The sequence below is a fragment of the Anarrhichthys ocellatus genome, unplaced genomic scaffold (genome assembly GCF_004355925.1).
Source record: "Anarrhichthys ocellatus isolate YVR2014 unplaced genomic scaffold, GSC_Weel_1.0 scaffold30, whole genome shotgun sequence".
In the NCBI taxonomy this organism is placed as follows: domain Eukaryota; kingdom Metazoa; phylum Chordata; class Actinopteri; order Perciformes; family Anarhichadidae; genus Anarrhichthys; species Anarrhichthys ocellatus.
The window spans coordinates 306,968-322,202 of NW_022280060.1; the positions used below are offsets into that span (position 1 = coordinate 306,968).

General features: G+C 39.7%; 1 protein-coding gene across 2 annotated transcripts; it reads right to left on the reverse strand.

Moving 5' to 3' along the window:
• Positions 1 to 275: 275 nt before the first annotated feature.
• On the reverse strand, positions 276 to 11,500 carry vtg3 (vitellogenin 3, phosvitinless). Of its 2 annotated transcripts, none has more exons than XM_031864132.1 (28): positions 11,295 to 11,500; positions 10,785 to 10,805; positions 10,530 to 10,681; positions 9,793 to 10,044; positions 9,543 to 9,704; positions 9,302 to 9,450; positions 9,066 to 9,216; positions 8,612 to 8,769; positions 7,467 to 7,632; positions 7,115 to 7,240; positions 6,757 to 6,975; positions 6,080 to 6,297; positions 5,869 to 5,966; positions 5,669 to 5,793; positions 5,491 to 5,592; positions 5,287 to 5,406; positions 5,008 to 5,197; positions 4,799 to 4,886; positions 4,470 to 4,655; positions 3,409 to 3,547; positions 3,135 to 3,303; positions 2,617 to 2,726; positions 2,442 to 2,525; positions 1,894 to 2,100; positions 1,265 to 1,410; positions 936 to 1,074; positions 740 to 844; positions 276 to 560 (listed from the first exon to the last, which is right to left on the reverse strand). In XM_031864132.1, exons 1-27 carry the CDS (start codon positions 11,332 to 11,334, stop codon positions 746 to 748), a joined length of 3,816 nt encoding a protein of 1,271 aa, XP_031719992.1. In that variant the 5' UTR covers positions 11,335 to 11,500; the 3' UTR covers positions 276 to 560; positions 740 to 745. The 2 variants fall into 2 exon arrangements, with proteins under 2 accessions (XP_031719992.1, XP_031719991.1); XM_031864131.1 differs by having other exon boundaries at positions 2,433 to 2,525; positions 11,295 to 11,499.
• Between the last annotated feature and the right edge of the window lie 3,735 nt (positions 11,501 to 15,235).

A 15,235-nucleotide genomic window follows, 5' to 3' on the forward strand; every position in this document is an offset into this window, starting at 1 on the left:
ATTTTGTGATATTTATTGATGAGCTCAGATTACACCTCAGTTAGTATAATACCGTATATCAATCATTTGGTTCTGAATTATACATCATGACAAGATCTATTGAAACTTTAATCCAGCTGCTCTTTAATCTTTCGTAATGCATTAATAAGCAGAAACTGCATTTGGTGGAGACTCATTAAATGTTGTTATGGCTGCTCTGCATTGTAATCGTGGGTTACACTGTTTTAACACAACATTTGGATTTATATTGACAGAATGAGAGCAAAAGAACAAAACTTACTGAAACAAGCTTTAGTAAATCAATTACGAAGATACAATATTTTGGTACAGAAGCAAGAATTTACACAATATTCTATCAAAAGAGGGTGTTCAAATATTAACATGCTATATAATGAATAAATCAGGACCTTTACAGGTTATTTCCAAACTGGTGACATCTGGCGGATTACTGATGCATTTTTCATGATTCCCACTTTCATCAGGGTGGTGAGATTTTGGTTGCAGCGTTATCACTTTAAAGAGAGGCATCTGGCTCCCATCTGGGCTTTGTTGTCTCTCTGCTGCACAAAACATATTTTAAAAAAGCAATCAAAAATTGCACAGCTCTTTGCTTGTTTTTACACATCTGCTTTGCATAGAAATCTGTCAACACAATCCACACAAACGCATTCTAGAGAATCTATAAAAAGAAAAGAAGAAATTTAATTAAGCTTAATCAAAGTGGTTTCATGTAGCTCACGTGTTTTTATGCTTGTCCAAAGTTGTCTATTGTTGTGTTGTCAATGTTGAAACTCCTGGAAACAGGCGGCAGTGGAAATGGAATAGCCTGGCGGTAGACTGTATACTAATGACAAGACAAAAGCAATTACACAATCATATACATACTGCAGTCAATACAGGTTTTCTTTATAAATAGTGAACGTTTCCTCCAATACCTCTGGGAATTTAATCTTCACATCAATGCTGTCTGCTGAGGATTCAACGACTGATGCAGAAATCTCCTGCTTAGCGTTTTTCTCATGTTTCTGGTAGAATTGGAGAAGGAGAGCCACACCTGGAATGTACTTTTTAAATCTGGGAGAGATAACACATTTTTGTTTGTTAAAATCAGTATGTGACATAACTGTAAACACAGAACATGTTCCCACCATGCTCTGTAAAGCAAAGTAAGTGGATCAAAGTCATTCTTCAGCTCAATCTCCTCTTCCTCCTCACATTGAATATTCCTTGATACACGCTTCACCTTGAGTCCTCTGAGGCTCACCTTGTGCAAACCTCTGACACGTTCTCTGGGATCCGGGTCCAGTGTATTTTGGCCTTGATTGTCGTCCTGGCGCCAGGCATGTGTGCAGTTGCAGATATTATTGACATTTGATAGGACTGACATTCAGCTCCCCATCTAATGTTTGCCTAGACCAAAGACAAGAGATCAATCATGATGGGAGTCTCTACAAACAAAAGACTTGGCTTTGGCCTCAGTATGCAATATAATAAAACAAAGAACTGTGATTTTGAATGCATTTATAACAGTGTAGTGTACCAGATTTATTGGGCTAAATTTGCAGTATGCAGATGCTACAGTGTCACTGTCACTTACAATGCTGCCATGAGAATGATATTAAAGCAAGAATTTAAAGCACTAGTATATGTTTGTATCCACGTGACATGCAGTTAAGAGGAACCTTAACATACATAAAGAGAAGAGACGTTGCACACATTAAATATGTGAGATGGGATAACTTTGGTGAAAGAGTGTATTTTGAGGACTGTATAATATATGTTGTTGGTTCATGTTTTTTTAATTGTTTTTTAAAGGATAAGGCTAGTTTTAGTCTTCTCAGGGAAATTACTGATATATTATGATAATATAATGTTATTTGTTAAATACCTTACCTTTGCCTCGACATGGGGCGTCACAGTGGTGTCGATGCACATCTTCCAGTTGGTGTCTTCTCCAACCTGGGACACAATCAGCTGGGTTTTTCTAATTGTTGCCTCGGGTGTGTTGTAGAAGACTGCATTGTAACCCTCGGGCTTGTTGTTGCCACTAATGGCAAAGGCATTGACATTGAACACAGCTTCGGGTGTTGAATTCCTGCCCTATTGAATGAGATAGAAAGCAGTCCAGTCGTTTGTTAGGGGTTCGTGTACATCATGTCCAACATGCTCAGAGAATTGATTTCATGTGTGGATATAAAAAAAACCTGTATCTGCTGTATATTTCGGGGGAACAACATTTTTTTATGGAGTATTTTTATGCACACAAATAGCTGCAGTCTTAACATGGACCATAATGTTTCCGGGGTGATGGAATCATGAATCATTAGCACAGCTGAACGATTTTACATGATGACACTGCTCAGTGCACTCTATGCATATTGTTTTGCAGTGAACCACATTCTGGGTCACTCTGTGGAGCGTGTTTAGCATACTTCCATTACTTCCATTAAGTTGTCATGATGGCTGTGATGAGATCTGATGCTTAAGGCTGAATCAGAGGACAGACCTTCTTGCTGGGTGGCTCCCTGTAAACAAAATTAAGCAACAAGAGAATTGGAATGGATAAAACATCGGAGCAGGTGCACAGATAATAACATTGCAAGGGTAGCCAAATACCTTGGAAAGCCCCCTCAGAGTCTCAAGCAGTTGGATTCCGCTGACTGGAAGGCTGCTCGGGCCGGCATTAACCTCAAAGTGGATTTTGTCAACAGCGTTGTTTGCCTGGGCTGATAAAAGTGCACGGGTTACATTTGGCAAAGAGTAAAGATAGAAATGTAGACAGGCTGATACAATAGCATAGCGAAATATTATTTTACTTTCGTAATAATGCAAAACCAAAAAAATTATTAGTAAAAAACAGTAATTAAAGTGTAACTTAAAACCCGCTCAAAATCTTGTTTTTGCTGCCCTCCAGGAGTTTAACTTGCTGTAGTGATGTAAACATGTACTCCAGGGTGTGTCAGTACACGGTGACATCACTCTTGGGTGTTTATTGTGTCTCATGTAAGTTTAGCAGTGTGACACGAGCAGTTTACCTGAACTGCTAAATATTTGTTATGTTCTCGTGGCCATATGTAAGGATGTTATTTTGGATAGCGCAGTACTGTATGACATGCTGGACCTGTTGTGCTTACCTGGTCCTACTTTGAATGCCATGTGGGTGTATCCCAGGAAATAGTACAGGGGGTATTCCTCATGATAATATTCTCTCCTTAACTTATACTCCACACACAGACCAGTTCCATAAATGTTACTCTCAGCACACATTTTGTCTCTTCGTTGCCAGGTGTTTCTTGTCGGGAGCTGTTGGATTGGTTGGAAATCACAAAGACATCAATCTACTTTGAGTTCTGTAAAGATTAAATAGTTCAACTCTAACAACAATCTGCCAAAGGTTTTTGACTGTACCTGATCTGACTCAGGTGTCACAACTGTGGGGCCCGTGGGGACGACTTCATCATTGGAGTCAAAATAGTTTGGTATTATTGGAGTCATTTTAGCCAAGTCTGGCTCTCCGATGTTCCTGGTGACTGCGTACACATTGGAGCTGTTTGTTGGAAAGGAAAATAAGAACTTCTGGACTTGGCACATTGGCTGCATTGTTAGAGGAGCAGTGTGTAGGATTAAAGGGGATTAATTGGCAGACATGTAATATATTTTCATAACTTTGTTTTCATTAGTATAGTGACCTGAAACTAAGAATCGTTGTGTTTTCGTTTCCTTAGAATGAAGCGTTTATGTCTATATACGGAGCGGGCCCTCTTCATGGAGTCCACTGTGTTGCGCCATCATGTTTCTACAGTAGCCCAGAATGGACAAACAAAACACCGGTTTCAGCCATGACCTGTCATGTTTTCATGATACCTGAAACACGCTTGGAAAGGGAGCGATGAGAGGAGGGGTGTTCAGTTGGTTGGAATTTGCAATTTCACCTCTAGATGCCACTAAGTCTTACACACTGCTCCTTTAACAGCAGAGTTGTACAACATAACCACTATTCTATTACTGGGTGCTGTTGATTTGGATTCTTATTGTCACAATTGGATTCAGTTGAACTTAATTTTGACGTTGGTTCGTGAGTCAATAAATAGGTATGGGGCACTATTTTTTACTCCAGGGCAGTGCAAGACAGACCATTCACTCATGTTTTTGGTCTGCTGAGTTGCAGTATGTAAAATAACTGGAAGTAGAAGAAATTGGTGCTCTACTTTGCTAGCGCAGAACAGTCCCGCCATTTTGTTAGGGAGGAGGAGCCATGATGTTATGATTGACGTACGAAAATTGAGCTTTGGAATTTGGAACTAATTCAAAATCATGACTCTAATGTGAAACCACGTGGTCCCACGCACCGTATCGCTAGCATCATCTAGTGACTAGTGGATAAGTGAAGGAGTCGAGCGTGAGCTTGGACCCGGTGCTGGATTCAATGTCAGACAGACCCCACGGTGACCGGGAAAAATGATACATACCTGACTGAAACAAGATCAAACTCTTTTTTGCATGGAGCGAAGTCGAGTGCAAACTTCTTTTCTGCGACGTTGATCTTGGCAGAAAACTTCCACGGGATTGCAAGAGGTGCTTTGGCTTTGAACTCGGAACCGCATTGGAACAGCTCTGTGTTGATTCCGTAGGAAACCCATAAATCCTTTGTAAAACTAATAAAGAAAAGGTTAATTCAGTGGTTGTAATGCCACAGAATGAATATAGATAGAAAGCACTTTGGTTTGCTTTCTATGATAATTGCTAAACATGATGAAAGTGTGCGTTCTTTCAATTAAATGAACATTCAATATTTTACCCAATAAAACCATCAGTCTCCAGTGAAATTTCAGAAGTTAACAGTTGTCCAAGACGGTCAGTCATTGGTGGATTTACTGCGACTGTGGCTATGTAGGAAAAAAAATACTTTATTAATGGTTAAGATCAAATAACATCATTTGTTTGAGTCAATAATCAATACTAATATGGTTTGTAAGGTGTTGTATGCTGTAGGATTTGACTCCTTACCATTTACAGTGATTCCACTGATGGACTTATAATATTTGCTTATCTCCAGTGGGAAACCCAGGATGGTAGCTTGGAAGTAGCGAACCTCAAGGATTAAGAAAGTCTTTGTCCAATGCCATGACACTCCCCTCTGTAGTTTCTCAATTGCGGCCCACAGAGAACTCCCTTTCTCTGCAGAATGACTCGCGTCCTACAAGTAGGATTGCAGGAGCATGTAACAGGCTTTGTACACACATGGGCTGTTTTGTTGACTGAATGGTCTCTCACTTATTCTCTCACCTTGATAATGTTCTTGATGGTCTCTTTGCTGAGATCAGCAAAGAACCACTCTTGTCCGGAGGCCCGTGAATAGGCAGTCAGGACGGGCTTATCGTCGGGCAGAATTTCCCAGTTTTGAAGCTGAAAATGATACAACACAATGGTCACACAAACAAATTAATCTGACACATTAAAGTACAGTTATGATGCTGCCGTTATACTCACCACATTGAGAATAGCCTGAAAGTCACTGAAACTAAGATCTCCTTTAAAACCAGGGATGTGGTCACCAAACAACGCACTGAGTCCGTCAGCACGGATACCCAACTGCGGCATAAAGAGAAGAGATGATTACCGTTCGACACTTGATCTTCAATGAAATCTTTAATGCAAAACAACGTACCTCCATTAGCTCCAGAATTCTACCAATGAAATACAATTTTCCTTTCATCATGATTTCTGTAGGAAAGATGCTCGTTGCACTTCTCAGCATGAAGACTTCTGTGGCTGTACCAATTAGGAAATCATCTGTATCGTGGAAAAAACAAATTGTAAGTCATGTAACAGTTTCAGGGAAATCCAAGAGTCTATATTTGAACATACCATTGAACCAGTCCATGTGCATTGCTTTGCTGTAGTGATAGCTGAAACGGCCAAATCTAGGAGCCAGGATTTTCACGGCTACATTGCAGGCAGTTGAGCTATTTCAGAGAACACAAAAAAAAAAATGAATGTTAAAAAGCTGGAGAACATTGGAGATGATGGGACTCAAACAATTACACCCAGGTGGTTATTATTGCATTGTTTTACTTACAGGACGTGGTTGTTGGGAGTACTGGATCTGGAAAGGCTTTTCAAGTAGGAGTATGCAAAACTAACAACATGGAGGTCTTTTTCCTCCTGTAGATGTACAGTCACTATGGACACCACAGCCATTGATGGTTTACAGTCAAACAGGATCATGAATGCCAGCATGCGAATCTCAGTGGGAAGGTTCTTCTGCAGGAACAGACTCATGGCAATGTCTTGGACCTGGAAACACAAGTATTATAATGATGAGGAGTTCAGAAAGATTGCAGATCAATCGCCCACTGTTCTGATTTTCTGTTTTTTCTGAACCGACGATGAACTTTAACAAGGCTGATTACTGAAATTGTTGTAGATATAAATATGGAGAAGATTATGCAAAACCAAAATGTAAGTATAATGTGACAGTAGCATGAATCACTTGCCATTTTCACATGATGGTTGAAGCTAATCTTACCTGCCACAATGAGGGAAATTAAATGTTCTTTCCAGGATTAGAATAGTTTGATGTTTTTGTGTAAATGGATAATTAATCTGAATCTGACCTTATCAGAAAATGACATTTTCAACTTGACTATGGACATGCACAGCGCATGTAATTACCATAAACATGATTTATTTCAAAAACCTAGCATATAGCTGGTAAAAAAAAAAGTGTTATTCCTGCATGTTATATATAGTTACACTGTGAGGGTCTCTGGCAGCTATGAGTCTCATAGACTGCACAGCGGCACTCAGCACACGAGGTGGCAGATCCACAGGCGTGGCAGCAACTCCGGGGAGGAAGCGCATGATGGTTTTAATGCTGCCTGGATGACCTGCGTTCCCCAGAGCTTTCAGAGCGAGGACCATGTTGGTCTGGTTGCCATTCCTCAGACTTTCCACGGCCATGTCCAGCAGTGGCTAGAACAGATGTTCAACAAGTTGTTGACTACAATATGATTTTTCCTCACAAATAATTTCTTGATGCTACCCAGACAGCCTTCTTGTTCTCATCACATACCAAATAAAATGATGGTACAAAGCGAAGTGATTTGATTACCTGAACAACAGCCACAGGACAAGGTGTATAATAGGCACAGTGCTTGTAAACCAGAGAGCCATAGGAAAGCACCACAGTATTCCACAAATAGACATTGGATTTAGAGAAGGGCATGTTCAAGAACATCTGTAAAAGAGAGAGAAATATTTAGAGATGAACTGGTATCATTGTGTGGTAGTAATGAGACAATGGGCCCCTGGGCACAGACATGCAAAAGGCAACACCACCTCTCTACAGGAGCAGGACACAAAGACTATACAGATGTGTAGCCTCTTTTTGATGTTTGGAGTCTCTTTGTAGTCATTACGCATCTCTCTCGCAAGCAATTTCTCTGTCTTTAGCATTAACTCACTTTAGCCATCTCAACCAGATCAGGAATAGCCTGGAGATGGTTAAATGCCACCACCAGGGTTTGCAGAGCTTCATTTGCAGACAAATCTCCAGCCTGGAACCTCGTCTCAAAAAACTTCAGGATTCTGGCATCGCTGACTTCAACAATCACGTCCAAAAACCAGCGTCTAATTATTAGTGAAAGGGGAGGAAATGGACAAATCAGACAGTACTAAAGATAAGAATCTTCCGTAGTAAAGAGGGAAAAATGAAAAGATAAAAGTGTGAAGGACAAGTTCAGATGTCACGTTTAATTGCACTTGTACAGGATGAGATACAAGCTGTCGATTACGGCCTTAATCTAAACGATTGAGGAAAGCGGGCTGTCAGTCATCACCTTTCTGTCACCATGCCTCACATGATAATAAATCATTCATCGATGGTAATGTGCCAGACTAAATCCCGTCTGAACTAAGTGGGAGGATGCTCTTCAATTAACTATTCAGTTGAGTGAATCACTATCAGATTTGAGAGATGGCCATTGACTATTTTGTTCCTCTAATACTATAATGAAAAGCTCAGTTAAAGGTTATCAACGAAGGAATTTCCCTTTCAAATGTTGCTGCAGTGTTCTCACTGAGTACAAAGACACGCTGAATGAAATCATGTCTGAATTAATACCTTTCTGGGTAAAGTCACGTTTGAGTAGCTGAAATCATTTTTTCAAGGTTAGTGAAGGATCAGACGTCTGAGCTCCATGCACCACCCAACCTCCACAGCATGACCTTGTGCTGTACTGTATGGCCTTCACAATTCTTCCTGGACTGAAAATTGTTATTCCTCACTTTGTAAAAATGACTTCACGTGGATATGATCTGGGCTGCTTTACATTTTCCTCAAATTATTAACAATCACATATCAATGTAATCCGTAGGACGTTTGGTTGTGCAAAAGAAAGCGACAGGGACGTCAGTTTCAAGGACCCAAAGACTTTTTAAATATTATCCTGATATCAAAATATTAAAAAAAATGGCCTTTTCATATATGTTTTGAATTTCCATTTGACATCTGAAATTTATATTAAATTTTCAATATATGAAGTGCTTATTGAATCCCTGTCTGCGTCTTTGTTATTCATCACTGGTGAACCACTAACCAAGTACTCACCTCTGCTCCTCATTTCCTGCAAATTGCTTCCACAAAACTTCTAATCCTTCATAAGGCATCACTCGCAGGAGTTGATACAGCTTTATAGTGTCCTCAGATGTTGCGCTGTCAATCTGGTAACGATTGACCTCCGCCAGATGCTTGATCAACTCCGCAGCCTGTAGCGAGGAACAGACATGATGATTCCTTGATTAGTGTTCGTATGCCACTCGAGAATTAGGTCATCTGTGCACAAATTATTCAATCTCCTTCGATTGACTTTACTTTATAAGAAATAGTTGATTTCAGAACAGGATTTTTTTTAATTTCATAATAAATAGGAATTTCACTGCTCTCGTTTAAGTGTTTCCTGTTATTTCTATATTTATTTTGAATTAACTTTGTGTGTTTTTTACAGGGCTTCCTGCGGCTTTCTGGATAAAAAAAATTTGTAGCAGCAGTGCATCCTTATTACCTTTGTGGCTGGGTCGTCCAGGTTCTGCATCATAATGGGGACATTGGCTTCTGCATTGACAAACTTAAACACAAGGTCTCCCCTGCTTTGCATTGACCCAAACGTGGCGGCTTTCGCTGTCTCATTCACGCTGAGCAGCACCAGTTCGTTCCTGCAGGCGAGGTTATATTAAAGCAGATGATTTGTACAGCCGACAATTATTGTGGATGAGCGGGCGTAATGTGCATATGTCTTACTTCGCTTCCATCTTGAAGTTGCCGCCCTTCACGTTGAAGGGACTGAAGTGCTGTTGCTCCAGGCCACGAGCCCAGGTGATGAGACCTCCGTCTGCTGTTGGCTTGACTGTGTAAACACATCTCACGGTCGACACGATAGATTCGCCTCTCTAGATTGGAGGACACACAAACAAAAAGTAGCACCGACTTCGGTCTGTTTCATTTCTAGTTGCAGAACAAGAAGCAGATGAGATAAACAGACTGCTTTGGCCTCTTCGTCGAGCACAGCGGTAGCCATTCCTCTGTAGATGGCTGCTTTCTCCCTGCAGTTATTGACATCCACGACCTGAGTGATGGTCATGTCCTTTGTTGCCGGGTTTACTTCAGTAGCATAATGACTCTGACAATTTCCATGGATGCCAACCTACAAACAGAATCAAACATTATTGCATTTCTTTATTTATCTTATATTTATACTGCAGAGAAGAGCTTATTTGTCAGAAGTGACTTACCTCTTCAAGGTCATAGATGATCTGTGTGGTCTTCACAGTCACTTGGAACAAACCCAGGATCCCTCTCACAATGTTGACAATAGTGTCAGAAATCTCAACAGAGGTGCGGATGTTACTAACGTGTCCGCTGTCGTAGTCAAACACGAAGGGTTTGCTGAGCTGGGAAGCAATACGCTGGGTGAGCTTTGAGGAGGCGTTAAATGTGTTCCTTCCCTGGATGCCATTGAAATCTTCAAAGGCAAAGTCTGAAACCTTTAAATCAGAGATGAAAAATTGGTATTGCTCATATGCCACATTCTCAAGTATTTGTAGCGAGTCAACAGGAAATCTCTCTAATTCTCTATGTCAGATAAAACAGAGGTGACATTTGTAAACCACCATAAAAAGGACAAGAATTATAAATGCACCATCATCTGTTGGTATGCAAACATTTGTAGCTGCCCTGATGTTCAGCACTTTCATTAAGAATCACAAAAGCTCAAACTTATTAGGTGGTTTACAAAGAACTCTACATTATTTACGCAACGAAAAGTTATTTTCCAACAGATGTTAATTAAATTGGCCTCCAAAGAATTAATGAGATCTCAATAAATGATAAATGAAGCATTTATTTAACTTGATTGATGAATCAGACATGAATCAGGGCTAATTGACCTGTCATTGTTTTTGCTACTCAGTAACAGGTTTAAACAACACATTCGGAGAAGGTTTGCATTACACTCTATTGTCACTCTCACCTGCAGGATGAAGGTTTTCTCAGACGCACCGACGATGCTGATCTTGCATGAGATTCTCGTAGCAGACTCAGCAAGGTTTGATATACCGAGTCCAAAATTCACAGCTCCCACATATTTGTACTCGTATATTTTCTTCGGGTTCAGGCCGAGCTCTGGAATCATTTTCCAACATGAAATGTCATTTCACTCCTTCCTTACGGAACGTTTTGGGAAAATATTGTTTTGTACTTTTATGATGATGAATAAAAGACTCACCGTAATGGACACTTTGGCTTGCTAAAGGAAAACAAATCAAAACATAGCATCACCACCTTTGTGAATATATCAGCAACGTTTTTTAATTTTAATTATTTATGATCTACAAAACACTCTAATCCAGGGGACAAAAAACAGGCACAAGACATGAAGGAAAAAAACAGTAGATTTGTAAAAATCTAAAAGAAAACATCCATGTGAACTTAATACGACAAAAACAGATCAATGGCAAAAGTAAAATTCACCTTACTCTATACGTGATCATAACTCACCTCTAAAGGTCATTCATGATTAAGCAAGTGCAAAAAGATTCATACATTTCCTGTCATGATATCCATTTTTAAAAAGCATATTTGTCATTGAATGGTGAAATAAATCACAATTGCAAAAATGTATTTAATCAACCTCAGGATTATGAGTCATTTTTAAAATGACGGAAAAGAATTATGAAGCTGGATTTTGAAATCCTTCTACAGGTAAATTAAGATGAATGAATCAATGAAAACTTACTGGCCAGCGCAACAAGGCAGCAGAGGAAAAGCCCCCACATGTTGAAACTGAGGAGGTGAAGGAAGTATGTCAGATTTGTCCTGTATATATATACCAGGGAGTGTTTTGGTGGTGGAAACTGGTTTCAGTGAGAGCTGGTCATCAGGACAGAGGTCTGGTTTAGAAGTAAACACACGCTATCTGCAATAGAGCCATGTTGACCTGCGACATTGTCACAGTGACATTTCAATCAGGAGAGACAAGTGAATGATTAGTAGTTAACATGTATTATGACAGATGCTGCGTTAATGAGTTACACAGAAATTCTTTGGCGCTTGAACTCAACAAGGAGATTTGTGATCCAGTTGTGATTGCCCTGAGCAGCAACAACATAGATCGATCGATGTCCTTGTGTCGTTGTGCTATTGGCTAGAGAGACCAGCTGATCTAGACAGCTGATATGATTGACAGCCCCGAACAATAACAGCCAGGAAATAATGAGTGTGCCTGCATGAGGAGTGATGGCAGATGTATGGTAAATAAGCTATATGGGCTTAGGCGTATAGTATACGCCTATATAGTCTTCCTGTCTTCCTGTCTGAACTTACGCTAGAGCTTGATGAGTAATATGTGTCAGGTAACCGTTTCTTATGTGTATTTGTACAAGTATGTAGCATTAATCAATGTCCCACAGCACAGCACTGATCGCCAAAGCCAAAAATAAACAAGCTATTGTGATAGTTCTGCTGAATTTTCTAACTTTTTGATTGTGCTTTATAATTTCTGTCGTGCTTCTTCCTCACATCAACACGGAACCAGTGGTGGAAGAAGTATTCAGATCCGTTAAAAGTAATAATATCACAAAGTGAAAGCACCCAACTACAAGAAAAAGTCCTCCATTCAAAACCTTACTTAAGTATTATCAGTAAAATCAGCTTAAAGTAGCAAAAGTAAAAGTACTTTTACTGCGCAGTAAAATGCTCAGTGTCAGTGTTACTATTTATGGTGTGTTGAGATTAATATTGCTGCAACATTAAGTACAATTTAAAGCTTTGCATCAAATTCTATAAGATCATCATGTGTTTGCAGCTCAGAAAAAAAGCCCTGCTTTCAGCTTTTTCACTTTTCATTTTCCACCTGATTATTTAAATACTTTATTTAGTTTAAGAAGCAGGATCATTTTTTTCTACACATAGAGGAACACTTCGTCCTTCAATTTATCAGGAAAATTGAAAATCACCAAATTTGGAGATACGTGATTTTAATTGAACAGAAAGGAGATGATAAATTGTAACCTGGAAATTAACTAAAGCTGTCAGACAAAAAGTAAAATATTTGCCTCTGAGTACAAATATTTGTATAAAAGTACAAGAACTTTGAATACTTCAGTAAATGAACATTCCACCAATGCACAGAAGTCAAAACATAGCTTGTTTTGAATTAAAAAACAGAAATAATAAAGCTGAAACCTCATTTTGTAATCAGTCAGAAAATGAAGTAAACAAATTGTTCACAGCTGAATGAAGGGATGAACCCAGCGGGTTCGGCATTCGCTCAGTGAAACCCAGCCACGTGGAGTGAAGGCAGAGCAGCTGGTTTACTCTTTTGCTCCTTGAATATCTGGAGCAACTCCCGGTATTAAAATCTATAAAGTGTCCCCTGGCATCACAAAGCTCTCCTCCTGGATACAACAAAGTCAAAAGTGTGGTGAATCAGTGCTCTTCGTGCCAATGCTTCAATGTGCCGCAGTCTAAAGGTCTCCACAAGCGGCCCTGTTTATATTGGCAGTTTGATGGTGATGACACCGAGCAGCAATCAGCCAAAAAGGTCTATTTATGCCGTATTTCGGGGTTATGTTTGGATTGCACAACACAAGAGTCCCTGGTGTGATCACACATAAGCCATCCTACCTCTTGCTTCCCCAGGCTTCACATCACCTGACTATCTGCTTTTCCTGGTTTTTATTTTAACAACAGCCACTAGAGGTCACAAACATCACATTTTTATCCCTAAATTGAATTGAGAAACTTGTTTCTGAGGACAAACAAAGAGGAGAAAAAGCCTTTGAAGATCAGTCGGGTTTAATCGTGTCATGATCTAAGTTTCAGCAGCACCTTTGTCAGCCAAACCGAGTCATGTATAGTGAGGTGGGATTTTAGGATCCAGCAGATCTCATTAATTCGGGGAAGACGAAGGTAGACGAGGTAAGAAAAGGCCAAGCTTGAATGGTAAGCTTCATTGTCTTTCATATCTTGTTTGAGGTACACACTGAAATCTAGAGTAAGATACATGGAGTGATTTTAAGTTATCATATAAATCAGATAGGGTATTTATTCTTAGTAAAGCTGGTTCAACACAGCCTTCCCCACTCCAATATACAGTTGTAATTCTTCCTGAGGGAAGTCATGGCTTTATAATGTCTCTCGGCCAACATGTCGTCACATTCTACTCTACGATTGACAGTAGTTTTATGATGGTAATTTGCACCAGATTAACAAATGTTCTGCTAATGTATGCTGTGAAATGTTGATGTACTACTTGATCGATCTGTTCGTGAAGTGAATAGCCTGAGCTATTCCTGGAGGACATGCACCCTTATATGGCTTCCTGTACAGGGCCGTGGCTCAATGGTGGAGTGGGCCGTCTTCCAATCGGAAGATCAGCAGTTCTACCTCCAGCCCCTCTAGTCCTTGGTTAAAGGACACTTGGGAAAGACGTTGAACGCCAAATTGATCCTTAAGTGGTAAATGTATAAATGAATGGGAATTAGTTTAGGGTCCTGATGGGCAGGCGACACCTTGCATGGTAGCCTCTGCCACCAGTGTGTCAATGTGTTAATGGGTGAATGATGACATGTGTAATGCGCTTTGAGTCGTTGGTAGACTACACAAATGCAAGTATTTAATTTACCATCTAGGTTAAATATTATATCTCCTGGTATTTATTGATGTCCATATGTCAGAGGATGTGAAACTGGAATTATTTTATGTTATATAATTTATCTTTTAGGTTTTGTTTGCGTTTGTTAATGCTGCCTGTTTTTAAATATATTAAGTTAAAACTAACGCTGGTCCCTCTGTAGGGTTACCTGGTGGCAGCGAGTGTGCACTGGGTGCTGTTTCGTGTGGTGTGGCACCTGCATCTTCAGTGGAGTGGTGCATGCTGGTAGTTTGGGTGTGGTTGCCTTAAATAATAATAATACATTTTATTCGTATAGCGCTTTAAAAAGTACTCAAAGACACTTTTTACATGATAAAAAAAATGAAACAATAAAAGCAATTACAATATAAACAAAACATAACAGCAAGGAACAGCACAAAAACATACGTAACTAACTTCACAGGTTAAAAGCTGATTTTAAATAAGGTGAGTAGTGATAATACTTTTATAATCGGTCTTTGGTGCCGCCCTGTGCTGCACAATTGTCTTCTCTCCCTTCAGGCTCTCCTTGAGGAGGACCAGCAGATATACTATAGTTTTGTCAATTTGAATTAAACTGCTTGAAACCGCGCTTGAACTGTTTATTTTGACTGCTGTTTATTCAGAGCTAGATGTATCTCTATTACTTCACTGTTATGTCTTGTCGCCATACAACAGGCTACACCAGTGAATCCTGTATTCCTGTATTTGTTTTTGTTAAAACAAGACATTCAAAGCTGCTACTACTACACTAAACTTTATACTCAAATGGACAAAAATGGAGAAAACGTGTCTTTTGTCTGTGTAGAAAAATTACAAATTTTGAAAGAATTTGTTTGTTGTTCAACACATGGCTTCTTAAAGTAAATACCCTGCAGCCCAGAAGATGGCTTGGTGATTGCTGCAATAAGGCAAAAACACAGCAGGAAAATAAAGGCACAACCACACTATCTATTTCTGTACAGGCCAGTATCACAAGGCCTTAAAGGGCTACGACACAGCTCATATGGACCAACATGCTACAAACATGAACAAATACACAA

Bases quoted from the DNA above. Each gene is read 5' to 3' on its own strand.
- vtg3 (XM_031864131.1), bottom strand. From the start codon at position 11,334: ATGTGGGGGCTTTTCCTCTGCTGCCTTGTTGCGCTGGCCA. The intron at 5,407-5,490 runs GTGAGTATAACG...TATCATTTTCAG, and splicing joins TTCAGGCTATTCTCAATGTG to CTTCAAAACTGGGAAATTCT. The intron at 1,411-1,893 runs GTAAGGTATTTA...TCTTTGGTCTAG, and splicing joins CGCCCCATGTCGAGGCAAAG to GCAAACATTAGATGGGGAGC.